Source organism: Babesia microti, chromosome I (assembly GCF_000691945.2).
Source record: "Babesia microti strain RI chromosome I, complete genome".
NCBI classification, from domain to species: Eukaryota; Apicomplexa; class Aconoidasida; order Piroplasmida; family Babesiidae; genus Babesia; species Babesia microti.
In genome coordinates, this window is record NC_027205.1 from 909,390 (window position 1) to 931,402 (window position 22,013).

Genomic DNA, 22,013 nt, shown 5'->3' on the forward strand with positions numbered 1-22,013 from the left:
TTCAAACTATATACATGGGTTGCATTATGGTAAAGAACACAACTGAGCATTATAAGAAACTTGACGAGGATGAAGTGGATACGTGCTTGACTCGTACTTGGGAAACGCAATGTATTTATGCCAATATAGATGCTGAACCTATAGTACCACCTCTGAATTTATCGTTATTGATTAAAAAACAGTATTAACTGACGCAAACAGTGATGATGTTATAATCAATTAATTTGCCTCGGTAAATTGATTGGTCGTCGTGATATCACACTGGCTAGTTGTTCGTTAATTATTCTTAAAATACAGTTTTATTGGTTGCAAAATATGCAATAATAGAACGCTGCTCTAGTAAATTTAGGCATATTTTATAATTCTAGGTATTATTATTATTATTAGTAGTAGTAGTATACAGTTTTTTGTAATAATTTTTTGTGTGAAATTTAAGATTTTCTTTGCTAATATCACAAATCCTTTCTTAAACTCAATAACTACATATCATCATAAACTTACTTCCTTCGCATCAGTTATGGAAATTATATGTGTGCCAACTCCTTGATACATCTGATCCAATTCTTCGCGCGATGAAACTGTTAGGATATTGCATAATTCAGATAACCTAGCAAAATGTTTCTTAATTGGTTGGTCATAATGCGATGCTGATAGAGTTATAATTGAACGTATCCCAGAATCTAGATATATCGCACCGTAAATAGTCATTGATTTATGGGATAAACTGCTTTCAAAAACCTCACAAAACTGTATCAACTATAATTTACTTTTGATATGAGTGTGGTAGCACATAAAAATGAGATTTTTCCAGTAAATATTGAATTAAAAAATGTGAACAAAATATCTAGAGTAAGTTTTAAGGGAGATAAAAAGTGATCTCCTTGGGAAACGGCGTCATATTCCTCCTGAAATATTTCCAAATTTGCACTGTTCAGTGATTCTAGTCCAGAAAATATATGAATCTAATTTATAAGATCATTTACCTCTAGCAAAGAACTAATTTTTGTCGCAGCATCAATCATTAAACGTTCTAAACCAGATTTGACAGTGTCCAAATCTTGAATTGTACTAGATATTAGTAAACTTTTCGAGTCTATATAAATATTCAGATGCACCTTTGAATTCAGTGTTAAATATCTGTCTAATTTCCATTTGAAATTTGAACAAATAGTCCAAACATTCCGACAAATTGTTAAGGCTGTGCCTTATGCTATACTTTGAAGATATTACATTTGGTGGCTTATTTTTTCCCTTGTTTATACTCATGTAATATTCATTGATCATAGTTCGGGTGTTGAAATTTTCGATGTTTTGTAGCTGTAAAAAGTATGGTTTGGCAATTTTTTCGGAAAATTCAAAATTCTCTTGCAGTGCTTCTATAATTTGGGTATTTAGTGCATTGCAAACGTGATTAAGTATGGCGCAAGCTGCATCCACATCTCCAGTATAAACAGCTCTATTTTGGCACTGTTGTAGGATGAAAAATACATCATCGACTATCGTACTGATAGTTTCCATTTCCGGGTCATTAATTTCATCAGACTCTTCTATAGCCACTAAGAGAGATTTTTCAAGGAAAGAATGCTCAAGAACTACATAATGGCTGAGTAATTTTTGAAATTCAAGCACGACACCATCAGTACCATTATGGAGGCCAGATTTAAACAGTGAAATTATTCTGGGAGATAACGAATCGTTAAGCGAATTGAGTGATAATTCAATATTCGGAGAGGTGTTTATTATATGCGATATTATCTGTTTCTGAAAGTCCCTATATATGAAACTTGTATGGGCGATCTCCTCGAGTAATTTATCAGCCGAAAGGGCATCTACAAACTTAAAATCCTGTTCATCTATGAATTTTTTTATCATAGGACAGGCCATATTAATAACTTTTTCATATACTAATGAGATAACTTCTAGAAATATATCTTTTCCTGAATAGTTCTTCACATGTATATTAAAGTCATTAATCAACTTGATTGAGAAGCTGGTAATCTCTTCTAACCTTTCTGAAATAGTAAATTCGATGTTTTCTGGCTCAAATAATTTATATAAATCCTCAATATAAACTCTGAAACACTCATATAGGTCAGATTTTGAGTCTAGATAATTAAGCACTTTGATATAAGGGGTGATATTATCTAGTGAATTTTTTTGTAACTCTATACGAAGCTGAATTAACATAGTTGAACGTAATATTTCAAATGGGCGTTTTAAAGGATCTAGCGATATAATTGTGTATATTTCATCCCATTCAGAGTCATGCCGTGCTTCTATCATCAATTTGACAAACTCATCGACACATGTAAAGTCCTTTTCTAGTCGTTCTGAATAAAAATAGAATAATACCTGCCAAATTTTTGAGTTTGAGTACCAATTGAGTTATATGATTGGCCTTTCTAGCGGCTTTAATGGCCGAACTAGTGGCGGCAGCTGTGATATGTAATTTTTCAGCATCACGACTAACGGCGGACAATTCCATGATCCCTCCGCTAAAAAGCTCGTCCTAAATTAGGTGTAACATACTAATAACTCGTTTATTATAGATATATGTGGAGAATATGCATTTTTTACATTTTCCGCAGCCTGTAACGCAGGTTTTTCCAAATCTTCCAGTTGTTGGATAACACTGTTGTAGGATTTATTAAGATTATCCAACAATGACTGTAAGATTTTCTCCTGTTTGTTGAGTTTAATTAGGTAATTATCGAGTTCATCCATGTCTAATCTACCAATAACCCATAATATATCGAGTATGTGTGGTATTGTATCAATTGATGTAACTTTTTAAAAAACTGTTCTAAGCTCCCTAAACTAATCATTCCACTATTTTTGTGCAGAAGCTCTGCTAATGTAATTGCTATGTCTATGCTATTTAGTGATGTATAACTACCGAGTGAAAATTACTGTACAATTAATTGAGAATATCTCGCCATTGATTAGTCAGAAGATTTATTATGACTGGGGATAGTATATCCCCGTTTCTTAATGTTAATTGTGGTTTTACACATGCGCGATTTTTTATCAGTAGAATTACCAGGGGGAAGTATGTAATCTAGTAGTGACACTTCTTCTTCCTGATACTTGATCATCAAGATTGTGGACAAGAAACGCTGTGCCATGTACATGGAAAGTATCTTTAAGTGTAAATGTCTAGAGTTAAATAAAAATGTGATAGTAATACCCACAGCACAATTCTTGTTTTTAGATACAAAATTTGTGAATTTAGATGCTGCTAACGTACTAAAATTAACAATTAATATATGCACACGCCACAGTAGTGATTAGTAAATAATTTCCAGAATTTTTTCTACATATAGAATTATCCATACCCAGGAAACCGCATAGACAATTATTATTGATGGGGATGTACGTGACGATACAGCCCATTCTCACAGATAGCGAATGGGCAACACTTGTAAGTATCAAATTGTCAAATTATCGCATTAAATTGTTGGTAGATTGTGGATTATCTGATGGCTTCAATTGCCATTCCATAAAAAAATTGCTCATGCAATCCATAGGGATCAAATATATTTTCCTCACTCATTCTACCTTAGAGCATGTAGGAGGATTGCCGTTTTTAATGCGTAAATATACGAAATTACGCAACAAGCCACAAATCATATGTACTGACCCAACTTATAAGTTAGCCAAGGCAAATCTATTGGACTTGGTAGACAACATGTCACTCAATCTACCAAAGTCCAAGCTACATTACTCAGCTGATGAAATAAATTCAGCCCTATCTAACTCCAAGTTGTTGAGATACGATGAGCATATAACTCTTGATTCTGCAATTGATGGTCTATCACTTCACGTAATAAACAGCGGTCATTCTGTTGGAGGATCGGCATATGTACTTACAATGGGCACCAAGCAAATTTTAATAGCTAGAAAGATTTCGTTGATTTCCAAATGGCATCTTAACTCCTTATCCCTTAGCACGGTTAATAATCCTTACTTGCTGATAACAGATTTTCCCAAGCTATCAATCAACGCATGCCTGCTACATTCATCATTGGATATGGTGATCCATAAAACGATTAATACGCTCAAAAATGGAAACTGTGTATTATTACCCATTGATATTGATTCCAGAATGGTGGAGCTGCTACACCACTTTGAAATGTGTTGGAAAAGCCATTATGTTGCCAAATGGCCTCTCATCATTGCATCCCCTATTGTATCAAAGATGTCTTTAATTTTCAGCACCAGCATTGAGTATATGAGTTCAAAAGTCAAGTCTGAATTTTCAAGAGACTTAAAAAATCCACTAATCTTTGACAACGTAATATATTTGGACAAATTGGAACAACTGAAGCCATTCACCAACGTCCCTTGTGTAATCTTTTCGACTCCTGGATCCTTGAATTGGGGCTTTTCAAATGCTTTATTTGCAGCTATTGGGAGTAAAAAAGGCAATCTCATAATATTAAGTAAGGAACCCACAACAAAAACATTAGCCCGTAAACTTAGCTTATATACCAGTAAGGTCGACGGGTCTACATGGATGAAGGTCAATACAAGCAGTGATAAAGGGAGCAATCCAAATGGTAAACAAAAAAGCAAAAGGAATAAATTCAGTTGGTTATTTAGGTTCAGGAAACCACTCAGTGTAAGTGAATGTTATGAATTGTATAAGCAGAATCAATTGGAAATTGATTCTGAGATTAACACTGTAGGTGATAATACTATGAAAATAGATGAGGTTAGCATGGAAAATGACATTTGTGACGTTACACATGAATTAAATACTGGGCAAAGCTTTTATGGCGAACCACAGCAAACTAAAAACAAATTATATTCCATAATTTCCAGTGACCCTCTTGGCCATTTGAAGTTTAATAAATTGGATAACAGCAGTTATCCCACGTTTTCTGATAAAATATCAAATCCAGTATTTGTTAATGTTACCAGTAATGCTATAAGCAGCGCTGAAGATGACTACGGCTTGGTCAATCAGTTTGCCGAGTTATGGAAATCACAAGTTAACAAAACTGGTGAAAACGATAAAAAAAATGTATCCGTAGATAATCAGCAGATCGGTGCTAAAACTGATGAGGTTGAAGATATGATGGATTTAGGTCAAAAATGCCTAAATACACAATCGCACGACACAGAACGCTACAGTATTGATACTCCTCTTGATTACTATCTTAAACTGTATAAATCGCAAAAAAATATCAATAATACTAACAACACTAAAAATAATGGCCTTGATGGACGAAATGGCGATAGTGGTATGCAAAATGACTGGATGAACTCATTAATACGTTGGTTTGGGAAAATGCCCTCACAATACGTAAAAAAGAGGATTCGCCAGTGCGTAAGGGCAAAGGTTATAATGCCAATTGGCCTGGAAAATACAATTGATCAGTACAGTTTGTATACATTGATTTCCAAGCTTAAAGTTAAGAAGGTTTGTTTACTCCCACTATTACATGACAATAAGGCTAGTGTTGCAAATAAAAACCTAAGTGATATAAATAGTATTGTGAGTTATAAGTACAAAATACCTTCACCAATGGAATCGCTAGTGGAGTGTTCTATTGCTATCAGTGAAGAGCCAATAAATACGCCAATTAACAGGGATAGTAATACCTATATATTCGATAAGATACTAGATAATTGTTCTAGGGAAGCAAGAAAAAAATTTAGACAATTGAATTTGAAGGTCAAATTCAATAAAATTAACGAAGGCCCTGAGCCAAGATTATCATTTTGGCAATCTAAACAACCCTGCCTTTATGCTATGTGTTTGGCTCCTGAACAGAATGAGTCCCAGGAAAACAGTACTGCACATGATGCTCGTGAGAATTTTTACAGTGAAGTGGAGCACCAGTTCCCTAATATTCCAATATTTAAAGTGGCTGAAACATTCAACCAATTATTACCAGGGCAAATATCGGTAGTGGGTAGACATTCAGCAATTGTAATTGCTTCCAAGACTGTTGTACAACGTGTAGAAGATAGTGGAATTGGTACTATTGCCACTGGTGTTAAGAGTGGTCTTACAGATGGGAAAAAATGGATATTAAGGGGTACAATCGATCCTACCTACTATTTGGCTAGGAAGACTTTATATGCACTCCACGGTAATCCATTTTAGCTACTTATTATTGCAAGAATTAACAAATTTGATCAAGTTGATTGTGAATAATTGTTTTAAACGACATAATAATAGCCTAATTATCGCAACTAGACATTAGTTTTATTGTTAAATTAAATTTTGCAAGAGAAGATGACTTTCATATATCATATAAGTCATAGTACTGATGTGGTGACTGCGGCACTATAGTAGTTGTGATGTCAGAGGTATATACAGATGGATGAATCAGGTATATACACTGACCCTAAACTTCTTCTGGAGAATAATGCCAGACTTGGGGCAACATTACTTGCATACAGGTTGGAAATAGATTCCGTCAATGCTAAGTATGACAAACAAGTATATCTAAACATGCGTCTACAGTTCATACTTAGCCACTTAACGCTTTCCTTGGATAAAATAACTAATTCTTTGGACGATTCTATTGATTGTTCAATAGCAAACATTATATTAGATAATTTAAGACAATATTTATCTAGTAATAGTAACAAAATGATGAGTGAAATTGATGAGAATATCACAAAGCAGTTAAAAAATGCACTTAATAATGCGCTATCATCATTTAAACGTAATAATAACAATGTTATTAACCAAAATTCACATGATTTTGATTATGAGGCATTAATATCTGAAAGTTTTAATAAATATTTAAGTGCAACATACCCGTCTATGGGAGAGGTAGGCGAACTACGCAACGAAATCAGCAGACTTACCAAACAAAATGATATCCTTTATCGCAAATCTCAGGCAAACAACATAGACAATTCGCCCATGGATATCGAAACAGATACGAATGACAACGCAGCATCGTCTGGTTACATTAACAAGCTCACAAATCAGTGTAAAGAGTTGGATAAGGCTCTACAAAAATCTCAAAATCAACTTTTATCATTCAAAATGAATGTTCTAGACAAATTAAAAAATGAAGATATTCATTATGAAAAGTTGGCATCAATGCTGAATAGTGAAAAGGTATCGCATATCAATCAAATCCAAACGCTACAATCTCAATTACTACAACTAGGTGATGAAAACACAAAGTTAACTAGTGAAATAAATGTATTGAAGTCTGAGTGTGAGAAATTAAAGGAAATATGCAAGATTTCTGAAGATACATTAAATGATAGAATCAAGTTGAGTGAATCATTGAAGACAAAAAACACACAATTGTCTAAGGAATTATCCGAAGTCCGTAGTTTGCTGAATAAAAATACTGCTGAAGATGATATCGATTCGATCAAACTAAAATTGGCAGTTTTAGAGAAGAATCAGGCAGAATTTAAAACAATAGAAGAAAATCTCAACAATGCCATTAATGAGATTGAAGAGATATCCATTGCATTCGAGGAAAAGCAAAAACAATGTGAAAATTTTACCAAGCAATTGATGCTAAAGCCCACACCACAGACAGAAACATATAATGTGAAAATTGAACTCGATAGATTGAACAGCAACTTCCAAAAACAATTAAATCTTTACTCTGAAAAAATAAGGGATTACGATATTGCGACTCAATTGTACATTGAAGGCTGGAACCATTCCTACCAAAGGGCAATAGCAATTGAACGGGAGAGGGATGAATTGTTACGATATTTGCATATGTCTAGTGAAAGAAATACATTGCTAAGCAGACAATTAGAAGATGCGAAGGATAAGGATAATACAATCTATGGGCACAGGAGGAAGAATTTGAAACCTGGAGATGAAAATGCATTGATCGTGCGAGAAAATGCTGAATTAATCAAGCGTATAACCTGCGCAGTTTGTAATGAAAGGTTTCGTGATCATGTAATTATAAAGTGTGGGCACTTCTTCTGCGAACCGTGCCTGGATGATAATATTAAATCGAGGAATAGAAGATGTTCGCAATGCAAAATTAACTTTGACAAGAGGGATATTCAAAAAATTTACTTTTAGTTACGGGGATATGCTCTATACATAAAAAAGTAACCTAGTGCGATTTTTAAGGTTGTGTGTCGACACTAGAATTAGTGTATAATTCACATTATATAAAATGTTGTTACAAATGGCACAATTAATTTTTTACCAATGTGTAATAATACAGTATATGAATCTAACTATTAATGCACTGCACTTTATTTGCAAATAATTACACTGGTATATTTTGTAGATTAGATTAGTGTGATAATAAATAATATAACGGTCAGAATTGTTGAGTTATAAAAAATATGAATACTTCATTTTCTTCCAACATTTAATTATTTTTTAATTGTATTTTTAAAATTTTTAAATACAAATTTGTAAACCATCCAAACATTGTGACTATTTCTTTCCATGCGTATTCTTATAATAATCAACTTATATTATTTCTAAAGTGTGCTGTATGATAATATTATATTCTTCCAATTTTTTTCTATACTAGCCAATTTTGTTTATTTATTCTGCTATTGATTTGAAAATTCAATCTATCAGTCAATCTACAGATCAGACATTATCCATTATCAATCCATTTAGGATAGTGGTTACTCTGTAGACTTGTTATCTATTGTTAAGAGAGACCGCCGTATCTCGTAAAAACTCAAGCTTCCGTGGAACAAGGCTGTGAAACTAGATCTAAAAATGATACTATTCTACTATATTAGTGTAATAAATGCTTTCTGCTAAGCATGCAAAATTAAGCTTAGTAGTGTCTAATGCTTTGGTATAATAATTTTTTGCTGCGACTATTCGATTTTTGTGTTTTTTTCTGAACCCATTTAATCTCTAATAAACATTATTTTATTTCAAAAACTTCATAAAAGTCACCTAATATCCATATAGATTAACATCCATTTACGCAGGTATGATATAAACTTCATTAAAAACAAGTAGGCCATATACTGCGTAATTGTTAACCCATCAATTGTTTTATTACAAAAAGCCGTCAGAAACAGCTATAGTAAAATTAAACTCTTCATTTGATGTTAAGACCATAATTGTAGTGCTATTATCTTCTACTAAATCGCAGATTAAAACTTCTCCAGGATAGTTACAGTCTAATCAACTTCTTCCACAGTTGGTCCTGAGGGAGCTGCACCGCCAGCATTAAATCCACCTGGGGCAGCGCCACCTGGGACGCCACCACCAGCTTGGTACAATTTAGCAGTCAAAGGTGTACATACAGCTTGTACCTCCTTGAGTTTAGCTTCAAATTCCTCTTTCTCAGCCAATTGATTAGATTCTATCCAACTGAAAGTGTTTTGTAACAGTTTCTGAGCCTCGGAAAGCTCAGAAGATGACAATTTAGATTTAACACCCTCCTCTTCCAAGGCATTTTTCATTGAATAACAATAGTTCTCAAGTTCATTCTTGGATTCAACACACCTCTTCTTCTTTTCATCATCTTCCCTAAACTTCTCTGCTTCAGCAACCATCCTATCAATGTCTTGCTGTGAAAGTCTTCCCTTGTCATTTGTTATAGTTACATGTTCAGTCTTTCCTGTCGACTTGTCGGCAGCAGACACTGTCAATATACCATTGGCATCGATGTCAAAGGTGACTTTAATCTGGGGAACTCCTCTTGGAGCAGGAGGTATGCCAGTCAAATGGAATTTGCCTAGTAAATTGTTGTCACATGTCATAGAACGTTCTCCTTCGAAGACCTGGATCATAACCCCCGTTTGGTTATTTTCATTGGTTGTAAATTCTTGTTCCTTCTTGGCGGGGATAGTAGTATTTCTGGGTATCAGCACGGTCATAACACCGCCGGCGGTCTCAAGTCCTAGTGACAGTGGAGTGACATCTAGTAACAGTAAATCTTGGACCTTGCTAGATTGTTCGCCAGTTAAAATTGCAGCCTGAACAGCCGCGCCATAGGCTACTGCTTCGTCTGGGTTAATTGATTTGCAGGGTTCTTTGCCATTGAAAAAGTCCTTAATCAATTGCTGTATCTTAGGGATACGGGTCGAACCTCCTACAAGTACCACTTCATGGATCTGCTTCTTATCCATATCTGCATCAGCTAAGGCTTTTTCGACTGGGATTAAAGTGTTTTTGAACATTTCGGCACAGAGCTCCTCGAATCTGGCCCTAGTGATGTTGCAACTGTAGTCGATGCCATCAAATATAGCTTCTACAACAATCGTGGCCTGTGTTGAGTGGGATAAGGTGCGTTTAGCACGTTCACATTGTGTTCTAAGTCTACGTAATGCACGTCTATTGGTTGAAATATTCTTCCCGCCATTCTTTCGCTTAAAGTCATCTACGCAAAAGTTGACCAATCTGTTGTCAAAGTCCTCACCGCCCAAGTGGGTATCACCTTGTGTGGCCTTTACCTCAAAAATGCCATCTTCGATAGTTAAAATTGATACATCGAAAGTGCCACCGCCCAAATCGAAAATCAACACATTTTTTTCAGAAGTACCTTTCTTGTCCATACCATAGGCAATTGCGGCAGCAGTTGGTTCATTGATAATACGCATAACATTTAACCCAGCAATGGTACCAGCGTCCTTAGTGGCCTGTCGTTGAGAATCGTTAAAATAAGCGGGTACAGTGATAACAGCATTAGAGATTGTCTTTCCCAAATAAGATTCTGCAATTTCCTTCATCTTGGTGAGGACCATAGAAGATATTTCCTCTGGGTGGAAGGATTTAGTTTCACCCTGAAATTGTACCTTGATCACAGGCTTATCATTTGGTCCAGCCGCAACAGTAAATGGCCAGTGTTTTATATCACTTTGGATGCAGGGATCATTGATCTTTCTCCCTATCAATCTTTTTGCATCAAAAACTGTGTTTTCAGGATTTCTAGCATCCTGATTTTTGGCGGCGTCGCCAACCAATCGCTCCACATCAGTGAAGGCAACATAAGACGGAGTTGTACGGTTGCCTTGATCATTGGCTATAATTTCTACAGTTTCATTTTTCCAAACGCCAACACATGAGTAAGTGGTTCCCAAATCAATCCCAATAGCAGGTCCTTGTGACATCTGTGTTAGCTATGTTGTGTAATTAATGCTGCAACTAGAAGTATAGCTTGCAGATTAGTGAGATTTATACGTAGAATCACATATTCTATGTATAAATAACAATAGCTCTTATTGGTAAATTACCTTTAAATGTTTGATATTATATTTATAACTAGGTTGTATGTGTTTATATAAGTTTTATTGAAAGTATTTATGGGGGCGTAAATTCAGGTGGAATTGTTGATGGTGCCACTTATAATAACTCCCATAAGTGGCACCTTTTGGTGACATTTATGTTAAGTTCACCCCCCTTATTCCTCATATAGTATCTTTATATGTATTGCTTTAGATTCCAATATCAGTAAACTACAGGCTACAAATGTCATCATTTATAAATATGACCCCCTATTAACTATATGTGTCACTAACAACAAATACATTTCTTTGCTAATTTCCGCGTGATATCTATTTCCTTTATGTGAAAATTCCTTTTAGTTCATTGAGAATCTCTTCATATTTATGAAAATTCCTCATTTCTCCTTCTGTGGCTTTATTCTGCTCTTTGATTAGATTCTTTAATTCTGTAGCCTTCGAAACTACAAGCTTAAGTAAAAATCGCATATGTGCGTCGTTTACATTTTCTACAAAATGTAAATAATTAATTACATCATTAATTTGCTCTGGACCCATAATCAATTCACTGTTTATCAATATCTATTTTTGTGTATTAATATATATGTCTAAAGTTTTATTTATTCCTGTATAGTGTGCAATAATTTGTGTGCGAATTAATTGTATGTTTTTTGGTATATTTATTATGAAAATTAATAAAATTGGTGTGATGTCGTGGGAACCGTCAATTAAAGATTGGCCGTTAGATAATGTATATGTACTATGAATATATATTGTCTATTTGTTAAATCACAAATGCTAATAGATAACTATTTACATTTATCCAATTCAAATTTTTGTTTTCATAAAATGGCGCTAACAAAATTTAATAATTTTTTTGCATATTAATCACTTAAACACATAAAGCCAAATGTATTCAATTAACTAACTAGAGCTATAACAATTATAATTTTATATTTAATATAAACTTGTATTTATTTAATTGCTGTTATAAATTATTCTTTAAAATCCAATAAGTATCAACGTAAAATCACAAATAGAATTACACATTACCAAAGTATTTAATTATATGATCATAGAGTGTATTATTATTCCCTATTTGTATGTTTTATTTTGAAATTATAATTTAAAAAATATAGTTTTTCCTTAATATCTATCACAAAATATATATCTCCACAAGCAAATATGTAAATTGATTTATTTATATAAAAAGTTAAAATGCGTAATTTAATATATTAATGCATATGAATGTAGATTTATTGATAATCTTTTTAATAACAATATATTCTCCCAAACTATCACCATTAAAACTGCATATGTGTAACTAATTAACTCAAAAAATTAGTTTTTTATGATGAAATAAGCCTAAAAGTAGTCAAATCATTTACAATTCTAAATTTAAATGGGCTGATTTACAGATAATAATGATAATTCATTTATACCCGATGATGCTTAATCCATAACTATGATATTACCCTATAAGGTATGCATCCCTATCACCAATCTACTGCCCTATATACTCATTACTAATATATATAACATAAAATGTTATATAATTCACTGGTTATTGTTTGTAACTAGAATGACAGAATCTTCATCTTACTCCTCCCTGCTCGACAGCGACGAATCAGTCACAATAACATCGTGTAGTGATGATCCAAATGAAGAATCCATCAGAAACTTTTTTCCTGCCACTAGAAAAGGATTTAAACAGGTTGCAGGTAAAATTAAGCGGGTTACCAAAAAGGATTTTGAAGATAAACACAGATTGCGCCATTTGGAATGTTTTAAGAAGTCAATGGACTCTTGGCGCGGGTTTGATACTAAATTTGATGACTACAAAAACGGAGATGATCAGGAATTATGGCCAATATTTAGTTCTGTGAAGAATTCAAACCAAAATCCAAAGGAAACGACCTATATTTCATATGAGACAGAATTTATAATCAAGAATTTAAACGGTATTAATGACAAATATAGTAATAGTAATTCAATCGACTACTACTATAAACTAAACAAATTTATGTACGATTTACTTGAACAATTTGTATCTCATTCACAAGTTTTACCCGATGAATTGATTAAGATAGTAGCAACACTGCGTAAAAAATATTCAATTTCCCCGTCAAAACACGACTTATTGCAAGTGTTTGATAAGGTTTCAAATAATCCACCCTTTTCTAATGATGAAAAATATCTATCCTCTATATCCAATTTGAGACTAATGCTAAGAAATAAGTCTGTACGTTCAGACAGCGGGGTAACAGTTATCACTGTAATCACATCTCCAGGAGAATTCAGCTGCCCCGCTGATTGCCATTACTGTCCTAATGAACCTGGTCAACCACGCTCATATTTGTCAACTGAACCTGCCATTTTGCGTGCTAATCAGAATGATTTTGATGCCATACTACAATTTTACGATCGTGCAATGACACTATATAAAAATGGTCATATGATAGATAAGATAGAAATACTAATTCTTGGGGGCACATGGAGTGGATATCCTCGTAAATACCAAGAGTCGTTTGTGCGAGACTTGTTTTACGCAGCAAACATATTCCCTGAGAAATTGGATGGCGCTAGAAAACCTTTAACAATTAGTGAGGAACATGAAATAAACATGACATCAGAACATAGGATTATAGGCGTTACAATAGAGACTAGACCTGACCGGGTAAATCCATTTGAACTGTACTTTTTACGCAATCTTGGATGCACTAGGGTACAAATTGGAATACAACACACAGATAATAAGATACTTGAAAAGGTAAACCGTGGACATGGAGTGGAAGAGGCAATTAAGGCAATTTACCTGTTGAAAGAGAATGGTTTCAAAGTTGATATACACTTGATGCCAGACCTCCCCTATACCACTGTTGAGAAAGATGAAGAGATGTTTAAACGGGTACTGAGTGATGTAAGTTTGCAAGTAGATCAGTGGAAGATTTATCCGTGTGAAATAACGCCCTTTACTGAAATTGAAAAATGGTACAAAGACAAATTATACACCCCTTACTTCGAAACAGATCCGCAATTATTAATGCAACTATTGCAGCGTGTAAAAATGGCAGTACATCCCTGGATAAGGTTAAATCGAGTGATAAGGGATATACCCAATCCTAGCATAATTGCTGGAACCAACATAACCAACATGAGACAAGTCCTATTAAATCAAATGAAGAATAAGGGTCTAAAATGTAAGTGCATCCGGTGTAGAGAATGTAAAGACTCGGGCTTTAAAGACAGTCCCAGAATTGTTATTAGGCAATACAAGTCCTTAGGTGGGTTGGAGTATTTCATCAGTATTGAGTCAGCAAATATGGATAAGATTTTTGGGTTTTTAAGACTAAGAATACGGGACTGCTCTGTTTATAACAGACAAATTTCACATTTTAAATGCTTGCAAAATTGTGCTTTAGTTCGTGAGCTGCACGTATATGGTACGAAAGTTATGTAATTTAGGTTCACTAGTACCCCACGGAAAACGAGCGGAAAATGTGCAACAATCGCAGCATCGCGGTGTAGGTCATCTACTATTGCTACTTGCTGAAATTATTGCAATGTTTAGGGGTAAGCAACTTACATATATATATATATTTCTATGCCTATTTTAACTATTAAATGAAATAAATATGAGTTTTATATGGTGCTAAATAAAGAAAGGACTCTAATCACTATCTATAAGGACAAATGACTATTTACATTATCGCTTGATTATCATATCCATATATGAGATTATACCCTATTCTATCTTTAATATTTATATCCTTTGTGATTATAACATAATCTTACATTATGTTACACGGAATATAATTCTTGAAATTTTTATTGAAAACATCTAAACTGCATCAAGTGGCGTTGTAATACTAATTAGCATTCCGTTAGGATATTGACTTGAACTTAAAAACTATTTAAAAGCGGAATGCATCAAAAAATTGTGTTTGTAATATATATGCAAATTTTTCTCTATAACAAATTTATGTCACATTGAATGAAATGTTATATTAAAAAATTATATGAATGATAATTGGCATATATGTACTATATAATAATACTCCAGTTTTACTAACTGTTTACAGCAGCTTATATACGATGATATCGTAGAGGTATAGGTTTGCGGTCAAATAGGGGTTAACCAATTTGGGTATATAGGAGTCTCTGATCCTAATATTGTCATGGACATATATCATATGATACAGTGTATATTTGATTATTTAATGAATGTTAAAAGTTTTGTCATTGTTTATTAATCAATATGTGACGTAGGTTATCGCAAGATGGCAATTATTGCTGGGGTTGGCACAAGGGAGTATTATGGCAAACACGGCTATAAACTAGAAGAAACCTATATGATTAAGATCCTCAATCCCATGGAAATTAAACAGAAGTTCGACACATTCATGAATACTTATATTAAGATTCCGAATATACTAGATATATATGTTGTGGATCTAAATGTTTCCAAGCGTATCGTCTCAATGAAAATACCGGATAAGACTAATAATATCGTGCTACCCCGGGATTACATAGTGTTACAATTGGATTTGGAGAGGTTTTTCTGTTCTTTGTCGATGAATTATTACAACATGGACTACAAACACATGCTGTATAGGAAGGTTGATATATATGTTCTGGATTTTTTAAGTTACACAGCCAATTGTGTAAAATGGTTGCTTTTGTATGTTAAAATGATAATATGGTATAAACTAGATTTTATTGTACAAATAGAATATAATAATCCTTTATTTAAAATTGCAGACGTATTTGTCAAGAAAGTGGATTCCGTTGTCTATTCACTATTCAATTTTTTAAAGAATTTATACATAAACATTCTTAACAAATGAAGTATATTTGTAAATGATTTACATTATGTCAATTTGTTTGTTATTAAATTCAATATAACACTTAAGCAAACTGATGGATATAACAAAGCTAGGCCTAATGGTATATAATGATGATGTCAAAAGGTCAATTTAACAGTTGAAATTTTGTAAAGAGGATAGTGTTAATTGGTGATTAATCATTGGATAAAATGGTTGTGAATTTGATGTTGTACATTGTTAACCCAATAAATATGGTTGACTGGTCATAACTAATGCAGTATTTTACTAGAATTAATTCACACGCTTCTCAATTTCCTCATCGCTTAGTTTGATTAGTTCCAATTCCAATTGGTTTATTTGATTAGCCAATTTGTAAGTTAATAACTTATTTTCCGTGATAAGCGATTCCAATTTGATAGTTATATTGTGTTGACTAGTGGACTGCCTTGCTATTTTAGAGTAAAATGCTGCGCCAATGGCAACGCCCTAAATTCATAGTACTATTACTCCAATAAAGATTGGATGGATTGACAGAGTGACAGATCCAAAGAAAAGCATTAATGACAATCCGATGATTCCATAATTTAGATTCTTTATTTGTGCGTGAGTAGTGCCCTTTAACTATATCTACAAAAGCTCACTTTGGCGATTTCATAATCTATATGTTTGGTTCGCGATACAGTTTGGTGTATATCAAGGGTAATTGATTTTATAACATCAAACTGTGATGTTTTTGCATTCTTGAAGGCGGAATTTATCTCCTAAATCACGGAACAATTAATTACATTCTTTAGTGTTGAAGACAGGCATAATGAGGGGTCACTCTTAAATAATCGCAGGGCCTTTAAACAGTCTTGAATTTTAATCATATGAACAAACAGATATGGTAAATTTAATGATATATAAACTGGTTACTTGGTCTGGGACTTTAGATGTTCAATAAGCTTGTTTTTTATCCACTGTTTATCCCTGGGCATATAGACAGGTTTTTCCGCCTTACGTCTAAATTATATATTAATTACACTAAAGCACAAATGCTACAAAGGGCGTCTAAATAGGCGAATAAGTCTCTAGCCGTGTATGTTGCGCTGGAAGACTGGGGATTGCTATGTTTTAGAGCCTGTTCATAGGTCTGGCAAATACCTATGTCATTCATGTAGTACCATCTAAAGCCAATTGAATTGAATCGTAGTCAATGTAGGTGCGAGTATTTATGTCAGAAGTGAATTGGACCATAACAATAGTATGTTGAGCGTTCATCTTACACCCACAATAAATCACTCAGCCACATAACCACTGAATTATCAGTAGGTTTAATTGATGGTACATGTAAACTGAAACGCCATTTAGACACAGTTTTTGGATTAAAGGTTCCATTTTTCATCTTGTAGAATAGTATTTACCCTTAGACACTATACCTAGGCACAACACAGCAATACAAAGTACAGATTTAATACCAGTGCACATGGATCACTTTCTAGACATACAAAGAAATAATAATGGAGTAGTTGACAGTGTAAGTATTAGTTTTAGCGACTGCTGTAACAATAGCGACAGTGATAAATTGCAACAAGACTGCATAAATGATGAACAGCTTCTACAATTCGACAATGAAACTCAGTTTCACCGGCATTTTAGCCCCGTTCCAATAAGACAATTTAAACATCCATATCCCAGCAACACAATAGTACCGGATGGTTATGGCAAATTTGTGCCTAAAAACGTAATAAGCTACTCACAACCAACTAATCAACTATTACCTCCAATGCACAATTTTAATCAGCGCATGGCAGTACCCATGGGTAAACAATTCACTGTCAAGAGGCAGCCTGTAAGTTTTAGACCGCAGCCTATAGTTAAAGGGTTATACAATATGGTCAATGGATTAGAGGCATTGCCTATGGCTGGGCCAATGCCTGTTGCTGGTCAACCAATGGTTAAGGCTTACATGCTAAATAGACCAGAGCAACCGGTTTTACTACAGCAACCATTGCATATGAAGGTTTCTCCGCAAAATTTGCCCTCAGTACTCACTAAAGAGACAAAATTTGATATGAGACATGCGTACAAGTCCTTTGAACCCAATAAGCGTTCGATATTAGTTGAAAGGGCCAACCAATGTGCATTACTTTACTTGGCAGTTAAAAATCGCAATGTTCTATCATTTTTGGGTACTATTTTACTGTAACATAGGTTTGGAAGCTAATAAAAAACCGCCACCCCCCAATGTGACAGGGTTGAGATTTGAAGAGCATGATTTGCCGTACACTGAAATAAAAACTGATAATTTATGGCGATATATAGAAGCTTGGCGAGGTAATATGTTTGAATTGAACCATAAGATGGCTAATGATGGGTACAAAGTGGCCATTAGTCCATCAACACTAACATTACTGGGATCAATCATCGAGATGAAGCTAATAGATTTATTGTCTGAGCTTGTGAAGGTTAGTATATTAAATACGTAAAAATGACTAATTATTTAATGTTTTCCACACAATATTATACAAATTATGTGTTCTTTTATGTGAAAATATACTATTGACTACTTCATGTTGTGGAATTTTTTCGATGAATTTTTCAATTAACTGTTTAATTAAAAATTGTATATAATTATATATATATATATGTATATATATATTTGAATCCATATTACTTATTTTTTACTTTAAATATTGTGTTACGTAGGCCGCAGAAGGGAGTAACATAATAACTATGGAACACCTGCGTACGTGTATTCAGAAGAGTTCATTGGATATAGCACCCTCCAGTGTCAGAAAAATAGAGAATATTTACGCCAAAATTACTGGGCACTATTGACACCCATACCTTGATTTTTTAATTTTTTACAGAACATCACATTAGTTAGAAACATCATTAACTTTTTTATTTCAACATAAATAATAAGCTCATATTTACTACATTATTGTATATTTGCTCAATTATTTGGTTTAATTATCAAAATAGTCTAAGGAATGTAAAAACTGATCTAATAATTATCTAATGATGCGATTAATTAATTGTTACAATGATTACATTCTACGTGCGATAACAGATTTTTTGGTTAAAAAATCAAATATCCAGGGAGTTGTAGTTGATTAAATATAATGTCAGAGCTTCCCCTGTATAAATCTCCTAAACAGAGGGTGCATCGAATTCAATTTAGCCTGCTTCGACGGGCGCTCCTGGTTTACCACAGGCATCCCACCTGTCAAACCAACTAATCCTTCCATCCTCTGCCGAATCACAGGGGTTTGCTCATTTGCCATTATCTGATCCTCCTCATCATCTTCATCCAAGTCTTCAGGACTGGATAATATATGCAAGAGTAACTCTTCACGCACATTAGCATTGTTATAAATTAGGTCCATGGTTTCAATGGGAAACTCGTTGCAGCTTATTACGTTGTATGAATAGCCCTAAGTTAGCCATGTATGATATTAATGAGGAAAATAGACACAACGTTGATACAAATATCCAAAACAAAAAATGATGACGCTATTAAGAAATCGGATAAATATAGAATATTTATTAATGTAATTGATAAAAAATTGAAATTTCTTTTTAAAATTTCAAAAAATAGTATTTACATACCTGGTCTATAATAAATTGCTGTCGTTTGTCCGAATATACCATCTCTTGCGTATCTTTACTCACCAAGCTGTAAAAAAATGCATTAAATCCTCTAGAATCCGCTTTTGGTTTAGGTCGCAAAATTCTACCCAATCTTTGTGCCTCTTGTCTTCTAGAAGCAAAGTTGAAGCTTATCTGTATCACCACATTTGCACAGGGGATATCCAATGCATTATCTCCAACCTTGGATAAAAATATGGTATTGAAGTCGTTTGAGTTCTTGAACTTTGTTAAGATAGCTATACGTTCTGTGGCACTTACTTTGCCATAGATAAAGGGGCGTGCGCATGATCTAGCCATGTGGAGCAGAGCAAACACAACATCCGAAAAAACAATCAGTTTGTCCCCCCTAGCCTCGTGATATCGTATTAAATATTCACAAACAGCAAGTTTTACGGGATTACATGACCATAATTTGCGTTGCTTCGCGTGCTGACTCTTAAGGTACTCTTTGTAGAAAGGGGCTGTCATTGGGCACCACACTTCTTGGCAAAGCACCTTTGCCAAATATCCTTGTTCTTGCAATTCCAACCAGTTTGCCTCATAAAGCTTAGGCCCTATAATCCACTGTAGATCTCGAATTAGATCATCCTCCCGGACTAGTGTAGCCGTTAGTCCCAATTTGCAATGGGATCGAACGTTATCGTTTATACGGCGGAAGGCAGGGGCAGGCGCAAATTGAACTTCATCAAATACCAACAAGCCCCAATCTCTCTCCCGTATCTGCCGCATAATCCTCTCAGTCATTTCGCTATGTTTGCGGGAATATGTCATCATGGTGTAGGTAGATATCAGAACGCCCGAAGATTCTATGGGCCATATGTCGCTCTTGCAATCAGATGTTAATGCTAGCAGCTTATTGGTTGAAATGTTGGTGTAATCTAGGAATTGCTTGATCCATTGCTCTACGGCAACTGCGGAAGTAGTAAGCACAAGTACAGATTTCGAAATTGTACAAGCTGCAATGATACCCGTTAAGGTCTTCCCAGCACCACAAGGTAGGACTATTATACCAGATCTAGCCCTGCCATTGCTAAACATACGGCATAGTGCCCTCTCTTGGTAGTATCGGATCTTTGTATTAGACTTGACAATGCAGTCAAGGGATGCATTCTTCCTGTCCTTTCTAAAGTCATACTCAATGACTAAGGGTAAATGCATTGTCTCAAGAGCCTCTCGTTTGACTTCTTCTACCTTCTCCTGCTGAAGCTCAAATGAGTAGACAGAGAATTTGGCCGTCTCATTTAACTTGTCATAAAATGCTATGTTAATGAAAATAATTAATTCAATCACAGTAATTATTTTAGCACTGAAATATAAGACAATATCAATTAGTGAAGAAATTAATATAATATGTTAATTATTTGTAACTGTGTGTAAATATGAGAATACTGTATAAATTAATTTGTTAAATGGTATATATTATTTAACAATTATTGAATTGTATTAGTTTTTACAATTTTTCAATATAAAAATTTCCCGATTGTAGCATATATTTAATGAAAATATGAAAACATTATACAGAATAAATTAATAATGGTAAGTGGGTCATAATAATATTTTAATATATGCGGTTGTGACATATGTCAGGACGAAGAATTTTCCGTATACAAAAACTCAAAAACAATTGTAAAATCTACAAAATTTATGGGTTTACTTACACAATGTGTCATTTGTGGGTGCGGGTGCTGTTTCTGCTTTCATATACCCCTCAAACAAATTCGTAGTTTCATTATCTTCTAGCGCCTCAAAAAGCTTTGAATCCTCAAATTTGCCTTCATTTCCAAAACTTTCAGAAGTCCATAGATCACTCATTATGCGAGCGGATCTTATCTTCTCATTTCTAAGCAAATAGTCCAATTCCGACTTATCCTTGGACTCAATGTAATACTTATTATCACGAAGCACAAGTTTTACCTGGCCAAACGATTTAGCGGCTCTAATGATTAACTGCTCTAGTGCTTTGGGGAAAATATTTTTTGAAAATTTGTCCAAATTACGTATCAAATCATCGGCTAACAATCCCACTGATACAGCAGCATACAATGAAAACACAGTAATCTAGATTAGCAATTTACGTTTTATAGTTGAGTGTTAATATCAATTGTTAAGAACTATTATTTATTAATTTGAATTATATATATACCTGGTACTCGTGTAATAAATCTGGTCTACATATTGGTTCTGCAATAGTGGAAATAAGATCCAAGGCCTGTTTACTGACGTTGGTAAACATTTCTAGGATCAAATAGCCATCAGGACAAACCCAAACCGGGCGATCGCGATGATTTGGCTTCAGCTCAAAATTACTGTAGTCCCTAAAACCTCTGGACCATAAATCTGAACTATCTGCCGTATACGGGAGGCCAGAGTCTAAATCCATCCCCATCTAATAAT

At 34.1% G+C, this 22,013-nt stretch overlaps 11 protein-coding genes across 11 annotated transcripts; 5 read left to right on the forward strand and 6 right to left on the reverse strand.

Annotated features, from left to right (window-relative positions):
• Positions 1-14: 14 nt before the first annotated feature.
• BMR1_01G02504 (hypothetical protein) lies at positions 15-188 on the forward strand (the record flags this gene model as incomplete). Its single annotated transcript, XM_021482899.1, has 1 exon — positions 15-188. One exon carries the CDS (start codon positions 15-17, stop codon positions 186-188), a length of 174 nt encoding a protein of 57 aa, XP_021337488.1.
• On the reverse strand, positions 453-2,724 carry BMR1_01G02505 (structural maintenance of chromosome 3 (chondroitin sulfate); the record flags this gene model as incomplete). Its single annotated transcript, XM_021482900.1, has 7 exons — positions 453-479; positions 502-747; positions 768-962; positions 984-1,093; positions 1,116-2,330; positions 2,353-2,509; positions 2,530-2,724. 7 exons carry the CDS (start codon positions 2,722-2,724, stop codon positions 453-455), a joined length of 2,145 nt encoding a protein of 714 aa, XP_021337489.1.
• A 218-nt stretch (positions 2,725-2,942) lies between these two features.
• Positions 2,943-3,131, reverse strand: BMR1_01G02506 (hypothetical protein; the record flags this gene model as incomplete). Its single annotated transcript, XM_021482901.1, has 1 exon — positions 2,943-3,131. The coding sequence occupies one exon, from the start codon at positions 3,129-3,131 to the stop codon at positions 2,943-2,945; it is 189 nt and encodes a 62-aa protein (XP_021337490.1).
• Positions 3,132-3,364: 233 nt separating this feature from the next.
• BMR1_01G02535 (Cleavage and polyadenylation specificity factor subunit 2) lies at positions 3,365-6,115 on the forward strand (the record flags this gene model as incomplete). The annotated part of the gene is made up of 1 exon (XM_012792119.1): positions 3,365-6,115. One exon carries the CDS (start codon positions 3,365-3,367, stop codon positions 6,113-6,115), a length of 2,751 nt encoding a protein of 916 aa, XP_012647573.1.
• On the forward strand, positions 6,332-8,032 carry BMR1_01G02540 (RING finger protein PFF0165c; the record flags this gene model as incomplete). Its single annotated transcript, XM_012792120.1, has 1 exon — positions 6,332-8,032. One exon carries the CDS (start codon positions 6,332-6,334, stop codon positions 8,030-8,032), a length of 1,701 nt encoding a protein of 566 aa, XP_012647574.1.
• Positions 9,112-11,046, reverse strand: BMR1_01G02545 (HSPA1_8, heat shock 70kDa protein 1/8; the record flags this gene model as incomplete). The annotated part of the gene is made up of 1 exon (XM_012792121.1): positions 9,112-11,046. One exon carries the CDS (start codon positions 11,044-11,046, stop codon positions 9,112-9,114), a length of 1,935 nt encoding a protein of 644 aa, XP_012647575.1.
• BMR1_01G02550 (elongator complex protein 3) lies at positions 12,623-16,004 on the forward strand (the record flags this gene model as incomplete). Its single annotated transcript, XM_012792122.1, has 3 exons — positions 12,623-14,600; positions 14,623-14,730; positions 15,427-16,004. 3 exons carry the CDS (start codon positions 12,623-12,625, stop codon positions 16,002-16,004), a joined length of 2,664 nt encoding a protein of 887 aa, XP_012647576.1.
• BMR1_01G02551 (uncharacterized protein) lies at positions 16,275-16,852 on the reverse strand (the record flags this gene model as incomplete). Its single annotated transcript, XM_021482902.1, has 4 exons — positions 16,275-16,469; positions 16,491-16,604; positions 16,625-16,744; positions 16,769-16,852. The coding sequence occupies 4 exons, from the start codon at positions 16,850-16,852 to the stop codon at positions 16,275-16,277; spliced, it is 513 nt and encodes a 170-aa protein (XP_021337491.1).
• A 42-nt stretch (positions 16,853-16,894) lies between these two features.
• On the reverse strand, positions 16,895-17,243 carry BMR1_01G02551_2 (Enhancer of rudimentary; the record flags this gene model as incomplete). The annotated part of the gene is made up of 3 exons (XM_012792123.1): positions 16,895-16,985; positions 17,006-17,126; positions 17,147-17,243. 3 exons carry the CDS (start codon positions 17,241-17,243, stop codon positions 16,895-16,897), a joined length of 309 nt encoding a protein of 102 aa, XP_012647577.1.
• Positions 17,449-18,803, forward strand: BMR1_01G02565 (hypothetical protein; the record flags this gene model as incomplete). The annotated part of the gene is made up of 3 exons (XM_021482903.1): positions 17,449-18,154; positions 18,177-18,430; positions 18,672-18,803. The coding sequence occupies 3 exons, from the start codon at positions 17,449-17,451 to the stop codon at positions 18,801-18,803; spliced, it is 1,092 nt and encodes a 363-aa protein (XP_021337492.1).
• On the reverse strand, positions 19,094-22,005 carry BMR1_01G02570 (DNA excision repair protein ERCC-3; the record flags this gene model as incomplete). Its single annotated transcript, XM_012792125.1, has 4 exons — positions 19,094-19,402; positions 19,578-20,878; positions 21,278-21,677; positions 21,763-22,005. The coding sequence occupies 4 exons, from the start codon at positions 22,003-22,005 to the stop codon at positions 19,094-19,096; spliced, it is 2,253 nt and encodes a 750-aa protein (XP_012647579.1).